The sequence below is a fragment of the Coregonus clupeaformis genome, chromosome 10 (genome assembly GCF_020615455.1).
Source record: "Coregonus clupeaformis isolate EN_2021a chromosome 10, ASM2061545v1, whole genome shotgun sequence".
Taxonomy (NCBI): Eukaryota; Metazoa; Chordata; class Actinopteri; order Salmoniformes; family Salmonidae; genus Coregonus; species Coregonus clupeaformis.
This window is the reverse complement of record NC_059201.1, coordinates 53,981,125-53,998,598: the sequence shown is the minus strand read 5'-3', so window position 1 is coordinate 53,998,598 and position 17,474 is coordinate 53,981,125. Positions and strand designations below refer to the sequence as shown.

Sequence of the window (17,474 nt, the reverse complement as noted above, 5' to 3'; positions counted from 1 at the left end):
GCTAGGTTGTGGAGAGAAATAACATATTACTTTACCTACAGACTTTGGGAAATCCAGCCCAGGACCAACATTTTGCACCCCTATGCTAACAGTCCCCCCTACCTCTCCTCCTCTTGCAGTAACCCGGTGGACCTGAGCAACCCGCTGTCGGTCAGCTCCACGCCAAAGTTCCAGGAGCAGCTGCTGGGGGTGAGCGGCGTGCCCCAGGAGGTGATCCAGCAGCACCCCTGTCTCAAGCAGCTGCCCCAGATCTTCTTCAGGGCGATGCGGGGGGTCAGCTGCCTGGTGGATGCCTTCCTGGGTAAGACTACCTCACCTTATCATTTTTCTTTCTCCATTGCATATACTGTTACATTTGACTTTGGCCCTGTCCAGAGACAACTCTTAGCCCTTTCCCCTAGGCCAGGGTTCTTCAATTCCGGTCCTGGAGGGCCGAAACACCTCTGTTTTTCATCCTCTCCTTCTAATCAGGGGCTAATTCAGACCTGGGACACCAGGTGAGTGCAATTAACTACCAGGTAGAAATTAAAAACAGAAGTGTTTCGGCCCTCCAGGACCGGAATTGAAGAACCCTGCCCTAGGCACTTCATGTAGATCTGGGCCCGTATTCATTAAATAGTTTAGAGTAGGCATCTGGGTAGGAGTGCTGATCTAGAATCAGTTTTGCCTTATAGATCATAATGAATAAGATTACATAGACAGGGGGGACCTGATCGTAGATCAGCACTCCTACTATGAGACGCTTTCTGAATACGTGCCCTGAAAACATATGTGGTAGTAGTTCCATCTTCTCCCATAATAGGCTGGAGATTTAGCCCTGTTACTTGAACCTACTTGAACCTATCCAATACTTTCATATCTACACAAGTCCTCATGTTTTGCTGGATCACATCTAACTAAGAGGTCATGTATATGTTTCCTCCTCGCTAGGTGTCGGACTCGCAAAGAGAGAGATTCGAGAGAAACTGCCTTCCTATGGTACTCAATAAACTTTGTCATTCAAATCAGGGGTAAAAGGGTTTAGATTTTGTGGACATTGATCATGTAAAACATGGAAATATGTTATTTTACTTAGTAAAATGTATGCACTCACTAACTGTAAGTCTGGATAAGAGCGTCTGCTAAATGACTAAAATGTAAATGTAAAACCTTGATTTTATGACCAGCAACTACATTAATGGGTTCTCCCACCACATTGTATTTGCCTGTACACTGGCTTTTAAACAAGAACCGGACTTGTTCAAAAAGCTTTGTGCCCATTGCCCTGCACCTAATAATAGTGGAAGACTTCAACCATGTAAAAAAAAAAACATCAAGCAGACCTCCCTGCATTTTTGCCCTATACGTCATCTAAGCACTGTTACGGTGATGGCTATATACCTCCCTAAATCTCTTGACATCCCCATGTTTAAAGAAACGGCAGCGTAGCACTTCTTAGATTTTTATTTAGGTTAATGTGTCAGTTTTCATTTTGAAAATCACAAACTAGTATTAGCTATGTGGCCAATTATGTTCTACAGTGCCTAAACACATATATTGTCTCTAATAAATACCAAACATAGCTTGAGTTGTTTAACAGTAATTTAGCCCAATAACTAATCCATAATTTTGTGTTTCTGCTTCATTTTTTTCTTTTTCTTTCTTTCTTCTTTCCCAGAAACACCACTAGTGTCTATCTCCCCCTCAGGAGTGACAATGTCTCCTAGGACCAATATACATGACAAACTTCCCTCTCTAGGTACACCACTAAACCAGACCTAACCCAATGAAATCCAATCACTAACATCACACAGGGGTTTATGTATATATCAAACAAGATTCCCTATAGTGGTGTTTGGGCATAAGACAAATAGCAAATGGTGCCACACTTCTACAGTCACAAAAACAACCTATCCTTACACATCTAGGAAAAACACATTATTCACTGTGTCAGAATGACAAGCTGCGAAAGCTTTGACCGCTTTCTTTCCCTCAGGTTTCGCTGTGTCTAGGAACAACTTCAAAGAAAGGCTTTCCTCCATGCCCTCCTATGGTACTCATTAGTAGAGTGCTCCCAACCAATCATAAAGGGGGCTGAAGCATTTTGATGGATTTGCTGGGGTTCACCAAAAACTGACTGTGTGGTGAAGCTAGCTGTTGCATGCACTTAGTGGCTGTGTCCAAAACAATTGAATCCATAATCACTATCAGGACAGCGGCGACAAACAGTCTCAAAAACCTTGCTTCTCTACCCCTGTATTTCTTGTTATTTTGATGTACAGTGCCTTCAGAAAGTATTCACACCTCTCAACCTTTTTCCATATTTGTTGTGCTACAAATTTGGATTAAAATAGATGTAATTGTCATTTCTGTTCAACGATCTACAGAAAATACTAATGTCAAAGTGGAAGAAAACTTCTAACATTTGTGTAAAAAATTCATGAAAAATAAAACACTATCTTGATTGGATAAGTATTCAACCCCCTATACATGTTAGAATCACTTTTGGCAGCGATTACAGCTGTGAATCTTTCTGGGTAAATCTCTTAAGAGCTTTCTACACCTGGATTGTGCAACATTTGCCCGTTATTCTTCAAGCTCTGTTAAATTGGTTGTTGATCGTTGCTAGACAACCATTTTCATGTCTTGCCATAGATTTTCAAGCAGATTTAAGTAAAAACTAACTTGGCCACTCGGGAACATTCAGTGTAGATTTGGCCTTGTGTTTTAGGTTATTGTCCTGCTGAAAGGTGAAGTCATCTCCCAGTGTCTGGTGGAAAGCAGACTGAACCAAGTTTTCCTCTAGGATCTTGCCTGTGCTTAGTTCCATTCCGTTTCTTTTTATCCTAAAAAACTCCCCAGTTGTTAACGATTACAAGCATACCCATAACATGATGCAGCCACCACTATGCTTGAACTTATGGAGAGTGGTACTCAGGAATAGTGTTGCAAGTGTGGACAGTAAGTATATGCCTGTAACTGTTTGATAGGCTATGCCAAGCTTCTAAATAAATTAACTGTTGTCAATCAAAATTGGTCGTCTAGCCGCCCCAAGGCGATGAAGCGAAAATGTGACATTTTTCTCTGTGGATTTTTATTTTTAACATTCCTTTATCTGTGGTGAGTATCCCGCAACAAAGAAGACATCCATCCACATGAGATGGCTTGTGCATTTTGAGCTGTTATTTTTCTGTCGGTGGAGGAAAGGTGAAACGCAAAAATGACACACCGTTGATGTTACTAACATCGCCCTCCAGTGGACGGGAAACGGGCCGCGATTTGGTTGTTGCCGTTTTCACTTCAAACACCTGAATGTTTTCTGTGCCTCATCCCTTCTCTCTCTCCCTCAGGTGTCTCCCGTCCTCGGTCGGACAGTGCCCCGCCCACCCCTGTCAACAGACTGAGCATGCCGCCGCCCACCACCAACACCACGCCCCCTCACAGCCGCCGCCACAAACCCACAGGGGTCACAAAGACGGCCAGTAAAACCTCAACGGTAGGTTCCTACCCCAGAGTCTCAGTTGTACTTCTTATGAGCTGCTGTTTATTGGTCTTTCCTAATTTGGCTCATTTGTATCAGATTTTAAATGGAGAACTGAAGTAAAATGGGAAAAAGACCTCATACCTTTGCCAAATAATGTTTTTTCCAATGTTTGAAAAAATTTGAATAAATGTTAATGTGACTGAATATTAATTTTTTTACTGTGCCAGTTTGATAGTTAATTTAATAAATTCCTGGTTATCTATCACCCTCCTTCCCTACCCACCCAGGCGAGCATAACACACCAACCCAAAGTGTCCCAACAGCCGTCTTCCACCTCCCCCCTGTCCAGCCCCAACCAGACCAGCTCGGAGCCCCGGCCGCTGCCCGCCCCCACCAGGCCCAAGGTCAACAGTGTCCTCAACCTGTTTGGCCAGTGGCTTTTTGACGCCGCGCTGGTGCACTGCAAGCTCCACACGGGCCTGAGCCGGGACAACAGCATGACTGGTAAGGCGAGGGTCAGAGGTTAAGGGTCAACAATTGGTCAAAAACTGGTTTGACTAGAATTGCGTTGTACTGTACTCAATAGTCTAAAGAACCTTCCTCTCCTTTATTGTAGCCTCTTCTTTAGCTTTGCAAAATGTGAAAAGCAGGGTATGTTGTGGAACATTCATATATACTGAACAACAATATAAATGCAACATGCAACAATTTAAAAGATTTTACTGAGTTACAGTTCAAATATTGAAATCGGTCAATTGAAATAAATAAATTAGGCCCTAATCTATGGATTTCACATTACTGGGCAGGGATGCAGCCATGGGTGGGCCTGGGAGGGCATATACCCACCCACTTGACAATAAGAATTCGTTTTTCCCCACAAAAGGGCCAATTGCACCCTCAAAACTTGAGACCTCTGTGGCATTGTTGTGTGACAAAACGACACATTTTTAAAGTGGCATTTATTGTCCCCGGCACAAGGTCCACCAGTGTAATGATCATGCTGTTTAATCATCTTCAAATTTGTGCACAACATTTTAGGGAAATAAGCTTTTTTGTGCGTATGGAACATTTCTGGGATTTTTTTATTTCAGCTCATGAAACATGCGTTTATATTTTTGTTCAGTATAGAAATTGATTATATAGAACAATAATGTCAGCTCTATTCCAATAATTTACTGAATGTGGCCCATTTGAAAGGGATATGGAGGATGCTCTTCTGGGAAATGGTATTCAACATTTCGGCTCTTTCACACCAGTGCATATGAAGCAAATGAAACAATAAGATGAATCCACTTCAAACTATTGAGATGCACCCATAGTGTTATTTTTGTTCAAATTCATTTTCTTATATATTTTTCTATTCAGCCTCTTTCTTTACATTATTGAACAGGTTTCTTTTTTCTTTTTGATGGTTTTATTGGGACTGGACAGTAAAGAGGAGACTAGAAAGGTAGCAGAGAGATCAAGTCAATGGTATACAGATGTCAGATCTTAATCTGACCAGTACTATCGCAGCAAAATAATCCTGCAACAACAGGCTATAGATAGTTTCGTCCATAATGTTGCTTCATAGGTGGTTAGGCTATTAGCTAGCCAAAATTAGGCTATATGAAAAGTGCAATACTGTTAATATAACCGTGTATTATTGTGTGTTTTCAGTGAATTTATGTAAATCATGAAGCTCATCTGCATTTCCTGCGGTAAAGGAAAATTCTCAGCAACAAAAGAGTAATCAAATTAAGATCCTACATTTGTATACATGTGTGGCTGTGTCTGCGGCACTATTGAGCCAGTTTCAATTAGCATGGGATATGAGCAAGTGGTGGTCTTCAGTTGGATAAAGTAGCAGGCAAAGAGGTGTGTGAAAGTAATGGTGTTGATTTATCCTGGATTGTAGGCTGAGCTCAAGCTGCCACTCGCCTCTCGACAAACAAAACCCTGAGCTGGTCTTACTGTTAGTAATGGACAGTTAATAGTGTCAATAGCTACCAAAGGGAATTTCATTTGGGAATGCAGTCAATCTTAATGTGTTTGCCACCACCTATTGCAGATGATGATGATAATATAAGTATTCATCTTCAATTGTGAGAAATGGGTCGGATGGTAGCCAGTATCATTGTTTTGAGGTCTATCCTCCATTTTGATGGACTGTGGTCTTTCAGTTGATCTTGGCCAGGGGTCGGCAACCCGCGGCTCTTAGCGGCTCTTCAACCCCTCTCTTGCGGCTCCCTGGCTATTTATAGATTACAGTGCATTTAGGAAGTATTCAGACCCCTTCACTTTTTCTACATTTTGTTACATTACAGCCTTATTCTAAAATGGATTAAATTGTTTTTTCCCCCTCAATCTACACACAATACCCCATAATGACAAAGCAGAAACAGGTTGTTGTATTTTTGTAGCAAATTTATAAAGAATAAACTGATTTATATTACATTTACATAAGTATTTAGACCCTTTACTCAGTACTTTTTTGAAGCACCTTTGGTAGCGATTACAGCCTCAAGTCTTCTTGGGTATGACGCTATAAGCTTGGCACACCTGTATTTGGGGAGTTTTTCCTATAAAAAAATTAAACAGGTACAAAAGTATCTATATCCACAGGACCTTTTGCTGCTGTTCTGGGATTGATTTGCACTTTTCGCACCAAAGTACGATCTCTAGGAGACAGAACGCGTCTCCTTCCTGAGCAGTATGATGGCTGCGTGGTCCCATGGTGTTTATACTTGCGTACTATTGTTTGTACAGATGAACATGGTACCTTCAGGCGTTTGGAAATTGCTCCCAAGGATGAACCAGACTTGTGGAGGTCTCCAATTTCTTTTCTGAGGTCTTGGCTGATATTTTTTGATTTTCCCATGATGTCAAACAAAGAGGCACTGAGTTTGAAGGTAGGCCTTGAATTACATCCACAGGTACACCTCCAATTGGCTCAAATGATGTCAATTAGCCTATCAGAAGCTTCTAAAGCCGTGATATCATTTTCTGAAATGTTTCTAGCTGTTTAAAGGCACAGTCAATTTAGTGTATGTAAACTTCTGACCAACTGGAATTGTGATACAGTGAATTATAAGTGAAATAATCTGTCTTTTAAACAATTGTTTGAAAAATTACTTGTGTCATGCACAAAGTAGATGTCCTAACCAACTTGCCAAAACTATAGTTTGTTAAAAAGAAATTTGTGGAGTGGTTGAAAAGCGAGTTTTAATGACTCCAACCTAAGTGTATGTAAACTTCCGACTTCAACTGCCACATATGCTGAGCACTTGTTGGCTGCTTTTCCTTCACTGCGGTCCAACTCATCCCAAACCATCTCAATTGGGTTGAGGTCGGGTGATTGTGGAGGCCAGGTCATCTGATGCAGCACTCCATCACTCTCCTGCTTGGTCAAATATCCCTTACACAGCCTGGAGGTGTGTTGGGTCATTGTCCTGTTGAAAAACAAATGATTGTCCCACTAAGTGCAAACCAGATGGGATGGCGTATCGCTTCAGAATGCTGTGGTAGCCATGCTGGTTAAGTGTGCCTCACAGGTCCTCAACTGGCAGCTTCATTAAATAGTACCCGCAAAACACCAGTCTCAACGTCAACAGTGAAGAGGCGACTCCGGGATGCTGACATTCTAGGCAGAGTTGCAAAGAAAAAGCCATATCTCAGACTGCCCATCTTAATCTTTTATTTTTATTATAATATGGCTTTTTCTTTGCAAATTATTATTACATTTCTTGCTGGGCTTGATGTGGGTATTTCAATTAATCACTAGAGAACAATATTTCCTTTGTTGGTAGGTTTTTAAATCCAAAAGTCATATCGCTATGTTATTGTATGTTCACAAGATTTGATTCTCTCTGCAACTTCACCAGACAGCCGCTGTGTTCAATGCTCTGCTCTGTGACACTGAATGTCAGATTTCGTGGTAATTTTATCCGACTGTTATCTGTGGTGCTATTGCCACCATTGCACATGAAAAGGGCTTGAATGTCTTGTGCGGCTCCCTCAAAACAAAATATTTTGTGTGGAAAAAATGGCTCTTCCAGTCATAGAAACGTTGCCGACCCCTAATCTAGGCTGTTGCATTTTTCATTAAACTTTATTGACAAGATAAACTGTTTTTAAACTCTATTCTGAGCTGAGTGTCAGTAAAGTAATTATATATTTTTTAATCCAGGAGGCCTATTTCATAATCTATCTTCAGGTTTAGTTTTAATTTTCAGTTTTTGCATGTTGGTTATTTGTCATGATTGTTGTTTCGACTATCAATATCTTTGTTGACACTGATGTTAAGAAATATCACAATGAAAAGTCCTTGAAGCACGAATAAGACATAACTTATCATATCACTGCTGTTCTTTGATTTGTTTCCCATTTTATTTCTATTTTGTAGCTACATTTGTCCAAATTCTTCTTTCTTATAAATCTTGTAAGTAGGAATACAAGCTTCCCGTAAATTGTTTAACTTGCAGTTTTCCTGTATTCGATTGGCTTTTTTTTTTTTGTGCCCTTTGTCATCGCCACTGAGTCGTTGTTGCTGCACTGATTTCTTGGGGAACGTGTCCATTTCCTTCCTGTGGGTGGGGTGGGGTGGGGAAGAGGTTGCCAGGGGTGTATTCATTAGGCACCAAATGGAAGAAAACAGACGGAAACAAGGAGAGGGACTACCTGAATCTGTCCAATAAGAAACGCTTGTTTTCGTTTTCTGTCGCAAAACGTTTTGCTATGGTATGCCCTAATGAATACGACCCTGAACTTTCCAGTCCCAAACCACCCCACATTCTGTCTGGAAGCAAACTGACTTGCTACACCTGGATCATACACATGTAATGTCCTCCCCAAACGATCTCACACACTAATACTTATTTTCCAAAGTAACCAACAAACGTTCAGTTTTTCTTCCGTGGCTTAATTTGCTCCTCAGTTGATTACCATGAATTTGTATGTACTGTATTTTACACCATGCATGTGGTGGATGTCTGTTCCATATATCTGTGCTATATATCGTGCCTCGTGTGAATTTCCAAGGAGCTAATAAGTAGACATTGCAAACTGAATTTAGCCATTCATGAGAAAACATATTCACCTGTATCAGCTCTTTGTAGGCTGCTACACAGAGCTCACAAAATAGGCTGCTGTGTGTTTTACATATCTTTTTGGCTCAGAAAGCATAATGAAACTTTACGTAATCCAAATCAGTTGTTGTTGGCGGCGCAAAATGCCCAGGCAGAAGTATTGTAAATGCTCCCTTTCAAACCATATGGGCTGCGTTTCAAATGGCACCCTGTTCCTTATTAAGTGCACTATTTTTGACCGGGGCTAATAGCACTGCTGTATGGAATAGAGTGTCATTTGGGATGGAGACCTAGAGTGCAGCTTCACATGAAAGGAACCTTGATGAAATGTCCTGCCAGGATGGTGCGCCCCCGCTACGGTGCAGCAGTAGAGCAGTCAGGCTAAAGTAAGTAACAATGGACTTGAAAGTAAATATCCTCAATTGGAAGATTCCATTAGCACAACATCATATTTGGAAATAATTGTTCATTTTACCACCGAGCTCACAGAGGTCCTATTGGAAATTATGTAAAATTACCCCCAACTTTTGCAGTTTCTTTTCAATTGGAAAAACAGGTACTTTTCATATGCACTTTGTGTCAGTGGTTTCCGCTTTTGACCTATGACCTTTTAGTGCCACAGTTTCATAACACATTATTTATCTCTCATATTATTCTCCGCCGGTCTTCTGTCCTCTCTCGCCACTTTCCTTTCCCCCCTTCTTTCTCTATCCGTCCTTTCTCTTTTCTACCTCCACCCTCTCTCCTTCACCCCCCTCCATTTGTATGCTTCTCTCCCCCTTATTCCTGTGATCCCCCCCTCTCTCTTGCCAGCCCTGGCCACTCAGACGGGAGTGGAGCTGAGGAGGAAGGGCTCCCAGATGTCCACAGACACCATGGTGTCCAATCCCATGTTCGACGCCAACGAGTTCCCCGACAACTACGAGTCGGGCCGGGCCGAGGCCTGTGGGACCCTCTGTAGGATCTTCTGCAGCAAGAAGACTGGCGAGGAGATACTGCCCGTTTATCTGTCCAGGTACCCACATGTTTTACTGTGATACAGTCAAAACAGAAACACAATATAGTAGTATTATATAAGTATTTTTAAATGAGTACCCAAATCTCCACAGATTCTGTATTGAATTTTTTAAAGTATACTGAACAAAAATATAAACGCATCATGGAATGTGTTGGTCCCATGTTTCATGAGCTGAAATAAAAGATCCCACAAATTTTCCATTTGCACAAAAAGCCTATTTCTCTCAAATTTTGTGAACAAATGTATTTACATCCCTGTTAGTATTTCTCCTTTGCCAAGATAATCCATCCACCTGAGAGGTGTGGCATATCAAGAAGCTGATTAAACAGCATGATCATTACACAGGTGCACCTTGTGCTGGGGACAATAAAAGTCCACTCTAATATGTGCCGTTTTGTCACACAACACAATGCCACTGATGTCTCAAGTTTTGACTGCAGGGATGTCGACCAGATCTGTTGCCAGAGAATTGAATGTTAATTTCGCTACCATAAGCCTCCTCCAACGTCGTTTTAGAGAATTTGGCAGTGCGTCCAACCGGCCTCACAACTGCAGACCATGTGTAACCACGCCAGCCCAGGACCACCACATCTGGCTTCTTCACCTGTGGGATGGTCTGAGACCATTCACCTGGGCAGCTGATGAAACTGTGGGTTTGCATAACTGAAGAATTTCTGCACAAACTGTCAGAAAACGTCTCAGGGAAGCTAATCTGCGTGCTCATCGTCCTCACCAGGGTCTTAACCTGACTGCAGTTCAACGTTGTAACTGACTTCAGTGGGCAAATGCTCACCCTCGATGGCCACTGGCACGCTGGAGAAGTGTGCTCTTTACGGATGAATCCCGGTTTCAACTTTAACTGGCAGATTGCAGACCGTGTGTATGGCGTCGTGTGGGCGAGCGGTTTGCTGATATCAACGTTGTGAACAGAGCGCCCCATGGTGGGCTTATGGTATGGACAGGCATAAGCTATGGACAACTAAAACAATTTATTTTTATAGAGGGCAACTTGAATGTACAGAGATACCGTGACGAGATCCTGAGGCCCATTGTCGTGCCGTTCATCCAACATATGCATATCTGTATTCCCAGTCATGTGAAATCCATAGATTAAGCCTTGTGAATTTATTTCAATTGACTGATTTCCTTACAATGAACTGTAACTCAGTAAAATCTTTGAAATTGTTGCATGTTGCGTTTATATTTTTGTTCAGTGTAGTAACATAGTTAACATGGTAAAATTTGAATGTAGTTATTTAAACTATGACGTTTCTAAATCTGTTCCACATGGCTGTGTTCCCCTTTTCCACAGCTTTTCCATGCACGTGTTCTAGCTTCAGACTGACTCCTCCGGTCTCTTTCCTCCCCCAGGTTCTACATGGTTCTGATCCAGGGCCTCCAGATCTCCGACTACATCTGCCGACCGGTGCTGGCCAGCATCATCCTCAACTCCTCAGCCCTCTTCTGCTCCGACCTTAAGGGCATCAATGTGGTGGTCCCCTACTTCATCTCAGCTCTGGAGAACATCCTCCCTGACCGGTGAGGAATGGACCATCTATATTTGGTGTACTTGCTGAAAGAACAATACTGTTTATTCCCCATACTTCTCATTATTCTGTACTCTCCTGCGCTGACACCACTTATACTGCTTATTAGAAACAAATATTACAACATGAGAAACGGTTCGGTACAAGATTTGTTACTTTCAGTTCTTCTATCAGATGTCTCATGCCGTACACTGAATGACAGGATCAAGTCTGTCTAGTAATTTGTCGACCAGGCCAGTAACGTCTCAGCGCATTTGCCGTTCTAGTTCGACATTTATGCGCTCTGTCACAGTCTGCCATAGAAAAGTGTCGCTTCCCAGTCAGCACCGCATTGTTGAGATTACACATGGAAAAAGCTAGAATTGAGCAATATGATTGGCCATTCATTCAAACACCACCACGCGAGTCACAATTGAATAAGCAGTACGTGAGTGAGTTGATGCATTCAATACGGCACACAGGAACTGTCCAGACTAGCAAAAAATAAGTACTCATCAGTTCACTCGCTGAGCTTATTTTAGGCAAACTTTCAATTATAAACATATTAGGAATAGGCTACAGAAAGACTCCTAGCATTCTTCTTGGCTACTGTAGATCAGATCATAGAGATGGATAGAGGACTCCAGTTCCCAAAAGCCAGTTTTAGCATGGGCTGAAACCCCTATGTGTTAAGGAAGGATCACATGATTCCATCCAGGTCAACAGGAGGCTGGGCTCTAGACTGTGACCATTAAGTCGTATTTTGCGACCCTTTAACTTGAGTTATTTTTTTAAAATTGGTCGCATTGGCGCGAGCTGCACATTCTACATGGTCACCTCACTCCAAACGTCCTATTATTTTAGGAGGCTAAAACCATGATTTGGTCAAACAGTAATGTGCATTATCCTTATGATTCCTGTAATGAAAGTCTCTGCCTGCGGCTGTTTCGCTCAGGCCTGCTGCTGTGATGAGAGCCACTCTCTTCCTCTCCCCCGCACTCTGAGAGAAAAAATGCATTAGTAGGCTATAACAGTTAAATCCAATTGCGGGAAAAATACAGCTTTGGAAGCAACTAATGTTGTCACTGTATTTCTCTGCAACTATTTTACCACCAAGATATTTGATATTGCTTTGAAATACGGAGCGCGCGAAATACGCAACGGCCATTGTGAGTGCATAGGACTCATTGGGTAGTAGGCTACAACTGCAAAGTTTTAAGACCTTTAATTTTCTGTTAGAGTAATACATAGCTACCAGCAGTGGGTGTTATGTTTAACATTAGCGATCTAGTTAATGTGTTTTGAGTTTCCCCTTACTCATATGGTGAATTGGCCCCAAATAAATTACCCTATGATATTGGTGCCCATAAAGGTAAATTCATCTCTATTGAACAAAATAATATTCCAAAAATTCTGGAGCCCTATTTTAACAGATAGAGCAAGATGCGTTTCCAATGACATCATTGGTGTGCATCGTGTGATTTTTAACCAATTATGAGTAGGCATTGCCTACTAATTGCCTACTAATTGTCTACTAAATGGTTGATTATGTCATTTGAAACACTTATCTACAATCTTTTTTACTACAAAACATTGAAACGTGCTATTTTCACATATGTTGATGTTAGGGTGGTTCTGGAGATGACGGTATCGTTTTGGTATCGAGTATCATGATACTTAACCTGGTATTAGTGTTAAAGCAAAATCGTGACATCACTACTGCTTGTACAGTTGACGCAAGCACACACATTTTCCTCAGGAAATGTACCTTGTCTAATTAGTCTTATGATGTTTGGAAGACAATTCAAGTCAAATGGTCTTTCTATTTCTGTGTTAAGGACATCTGCATGAATAAGGAATGCGGTTTTGACCAGAATAGACTTGTTTTGCCCTTAGGGTGAAGTATGCCGCCTTTGTATGTTTGTCACACAAGGGAAATGCCCAGAAATTAACAAACTGTAAATGCTTAAAACGAGCTCAAATGTAAATGTAAGCAATTGTTTGAGAGTCTTATCAGTGGACAATTGATTGTTGGTTAAACATGGTATCTGACTGCTGTATCTTTTGAATGTTTGACATTTGAGTTAACTTAACTTGTTCTTTCCTCCCTCCAGAGAGCTGTCAAAGTTTAAGACCTACGTGAACCCAACTGACCTGAGGAGAGCCTCAATTAACATCCTGCTGTCCATGCTGCCTCTGCCACACCACTTTGGCAAGGTCAAGTCAGAGGTAAACCTGTTAAACTCTCTTCTAATTAAAGGGACAGCAGACTTCAAAAACGGAATTTGTCCGATATTTTTCAGAGCTCGTAGTTTTTAAGATGATACCGAGTCCCATCATACCATCGGTTGTGTAGAGACCGCTAATATGCTTCATATCAAACCCAATTACATGGAAAAGAGTAGCATAAAATTAGGAAATGATATAGCTCTTATATTTAACATTCATTTTCGATCAAGGCCTATAGATAAAATAGATGGACCGGGACTTGGACTTATCTCAACATGAATTGTTTTGTCTTGTTCAGGATTTCGACTAAACTGTCTGTTTTAGTTAATCATTTGCAATGCCCTGTAGTTCTGAGGTTGCTTAAGTGCAAAGTAAACCTCATGAATCATTTGTATGTTCCAGGTGCTCTTGGAGGGCAAATTTAGCAATGATGACAACTCGCTGCATGACAAGGCCGTCACCTTCCTCTCCCTCAAGCTGCGATTGGTCAACATCCTAATAGGAGCCCTACAGACGGAGACGGACCCCACCAACACGCAGATGATCCTGGGTTAGTTGATCTCAATTTTATCTGCAGCAACAACAACAACAACAACAACAACAAAAATACTTTGATTGTTTACAATGAAAAATGTGTTTATAAATGAAATGTATTATTATTTATTAATGTGTAATTTTATGTCTTTCTCTTTTTACGTAATACAGAATCAATTAATATAATTCCATAACTAGAATGGAAAGACTAAAGGCCTTTTTTCTGTACAGGTGCCATGCTCAACATTGTCCAAGACTCTGCTCTCCTGGAGTCCATCGGTGCCCAAGCGGAGGTGGTAAGACTATTGTACTCCACGCTGTAGAAACGCTCACTCAACTAGAAAGACGTGTAAATAAAGCAAACTTAACTACACATGTAGCTAAGAGAGATCATTTAATAAAAAAATATGTAACCTTTAAATACAGATTTATTGATGACCTCTTGCCACGTCGCCCCCATAAAATATGTTTCTAACCTCAAGGGTCTTTCCTTGTTAAATAAAGGATATTTTACTCAAACATATTTTAGTATTTTGTTCATTAGTACACTGTTTATCCCCAAAAATGTTTAAGGGACCTTATCAATAGTGGACTAATGAACAAAAGGCTAAAATGTTTTTTCTAGTAAAATATTCCTTTAATCATCTGAGTAGACCATGACCGCTGAACATTCTAATGCCACCCCAATAGGGCAGTGTGGACGGCAGCCATGCGCTGGCCAAGAGCCACAGCAGGAACAACAGTGGCATCAGCAACGCCAGCGGGGGCAGCTCTGAGGCCACCACCCCCGACAGCGAGAGGCCCGCCCAGGCCCTCCTCAGAGACTATGGTGAGCACCTTTCGAGAACGCACTCATGAGCCCTTTTCCAAAATCCTGACCTGGGTTAATATGTTTAATTGGCACAAGTGTGCCAGGGAAGCTCAATCATGCGCACCTGAAGAATCTTAAAAGGAAACAAATTACATTTGGACCTAGGTGTGCCAAAATCAACCAACCCTCAGCCCTTCTTTGTTAGTAGCTCTGAAGATGAGGCCTTAGCAAAGTTTCTTAACTAGTGTAACAAGCTAGACGGGCACAATGTAAAAACAAAAATGTTTTTATCGTTTTGAATGTTGACACTGTGTTTTCACCTTTTTTCATTCCTGTCAGCCAAGCTTTAATTGTGTAGTGGACATATATGACGTTGAGTAAAGGTGATTCCCTGATTAACCAAAAATGCATTATTATTTTCATATTTGCAGTGATGCCGTGTCACTTGAATGATACTATACTACTGTTATCAGAATGGAGACAGTTGTGTGTATTGTCACTTGCAAGCTCTTCTCTCTATACAGCGTGTGCAACTTGTTCATAAACATCTTCTTTAACTGCATGCGTTATGGTATTCAGCATATGCATGTCGTTTTTTTGGGAGCTGGAATATGAACCAAGACCTGGAGTTGAATGTCATTGCATTTCTTCGATTCCTCACATAATCCTTGCTTGCCTCTTTCTCAAAGCACATTGGAGTAGAAGATCTGAGGTTCCGTCCCTAGGATCTTCTCCTCCAATGCATTTTGAGTAGGTGGTAAGGAGAGAGGACATGAGGAATCAAGGACATACAATTGAGATTCATCCCAAGTTATTCCCACTGACTGGCTGCAAATATATTTTATAATAATAAGTAGATAATGGGCAAATGTGCTGAAAATCCACAAAAAATCCACTAAATGCAGGCTCCCTCTTGTGTGTAGCATTTGTTCTGCAATTTCTTATGTGTTCTCTGACAAGTTTATTTCAAACAGAATCTTTGAAAAACTTTGAAATGTTAACTGTTGCCTTGTCTTTCATCTAAATATGAACACCTCTAAGCGTCTGAAAGACAAGTGAAACACTTACATACAACACTATTTGTTGATTCTTTGATTATTATTATTATTGACGCCCTCTGAGTAACGACAATGACAATGAAGAAGATTATGAAGATGTAGACTTTTAGGAGTGGCGGGGGTTGTGGTTTAGTCTTAAAAGAAGTGTATAGTCATTTCCTCCCTTTTTGGCTACATCGGTTTTGTTATTTGTCTGTGATGACAATAATTATTCATTGTAGCCTATACTGCGATTGAAGCAACTTAGCTGGTTTCAGATACATAGTTTTCCGCTAACTTTAAGGTATAGAAATTACATGTAACAAACAGTGTGCAACTCGAGACACTTCCATCTGTCTTGCCTCTTCATTATTGAAAGTAACTTTTACTTTAAGATCTACATATAAATAGTGTTCCTCTGACTTTATTTTATTGCTGATATCAATATCATCGCTAGACTAACAACTCAGTAAATTTGAATCTTTCAGCTAAATAGTCATCATATAGCTACCATTTTGTATTGCATTAAGATTTGTATGTAACTTTTATGCAAATGTGACATTCATCTTTAAGACTTTAAAGCACATCATAGATTCTTAATTACTTATTTGATACCAACGAAATTACATCGCCATGTAGTGGCAGCTAAAGACATGGCATGTACCAAAATATCCTCTGTAGCTCAATGTGGTCCTCTGTAGCTCAATTGGTAGAGCATGGCGCTTGTAACGCCAAGGTAGTGGGTTCGATCCCCAGGACCACCCATACGTAAAAATTTATGCGCACATGACTGTAAGTCGCTTTGGATAAAAGCGTCTGCTAAATGGCATATTATTATTATTATTATTATTATTATTATGTTCTTGGTTGATAAAATTGTCCTAGTTTTGGCTACAACTTTATTGGCAAAAGGAACGTTGGACATGGTTTATGCCAGTGTTGGTGTGAATTCATGAATTGAACATTTTTAATGAGGATTTTTAGATTTCAATGAGTTGAAAACTGAATTTGACCCCCAACCCTGGTTTATACAACCACAATATCTAACCTCATACTTACCAAAAAAGCCATTACTTCAATTAACAATGGTTTGGGTGTGCCTGTTTGTCCTCATACAGTACTGTCGACATGCCGGTTGCTGTGTGTGTGTACAGGCCTAAGTGTGTGTGTGTGTGTGTGTTTCTGATGCTTATTAGTTGTGCTCTGCCTGGTCCAGTAGTTACTAACCCTAGCTCTCCTTCTCTGCTCGGGGTATGGTGTCGTCATCTGGGGGGGTCATTTCCCTAGCTCTCCACACAGATACAGCCGCCGGCCTGCTGATCCGCAGCATCCACCTGGTCACCCAGAGGCTCAACTCCCAGTGGAGGCCCGACATGAGCATCTCCCTGGCCGCCCTGGAGCTGCTGGCCGGCCTAGCCAAGGTAAGAGCCCCAGGGTCCTGTTCATTAAGGCATGCAACATTTTCAAACATCTTGCAACGGGATGAAGAATGAGTTCTTATTGGACAAGTCCAGGTAGGTGGAGATGCGCATTTCCTTAGGGTTTGCAACATTTGAAAACGCTTTGCTACGGGAAGATTCACATCTCCCTGGCCGCCCTGAAGCTGCTGACGTGCTGGCCTGGCCAAGGTTACGCTGCTGGCACATAGTCAAATGCATATATCAGTTATTGTGGTTTGCTCCCTAGCACACTCAGTTGCTCCAAGACAAGGATGGAAACGTTGTGAATTACCTAATTAAAAATATTGGTTGGAACCATTGAGTGTGTGGGCCCTACATCATAACTACAAG

The 17,474-nt window shown here is 41.2% G+C and overlaps 1 protein-coding gene across 4 annotated transcripts in view; it reads left to right on the top strand.

Moving 5' to 3' along the window:
* The window catches only part of LOC121575568 (ral GTPase-activating protein subunit beta), a 63,588-nt gene that overhangs the window by 26,663 nt on the left and 19,451 nt on the right, over positions 1 to 17,474 (top strand). For 3 of the 4 annotated variants that reach the window (XM_041888745.2, XM_041888744.2, XM_041888743.2), the window contains exons 7-16: positions 120 to 301; positions 3,330 to 3,475; positions 3,751 to 3,967; positions 9,343 to 9,544; positions 10,919 to 11,086; positions 13,188 to 13,302; positions 13,705 to 13,852; positions 14,068 to 14,132; positions 14,527 to 14,665; positions 16,972 to 17,105. In XM_041888745.2, coding sequence (XP_041744679.1) covers positions 120 to 301; positions 3,330 to 3,475; positions 3,751 to 3,967; positions 9,343 to 9,544; positions 10,919 to 11,086; positions 13,188 to 13,302; positions 13,705 to 13,852; positions 14,068 to 14,132; positions 14,527 to 14,665; positions 16,972 to 17,105 — 1,516 coding nt within the window. The remainder of the gene's footprint in view (positions 1 to 119; positions 302 to 3,329; positions 3,476 to 3,750; positions 3,968 to 9,342; positions 9,545 to 10,918; positions 11,087 to 13,187; positions 13,303 to 13,704; positions 13,853 to 14,067; positions 14,133 to 14,526; positions 14,666 to 16,971; positions 17,106 to 17,474) is intronic. The other variant, XM_041888746.2, reaches the window with a different exon arrangement.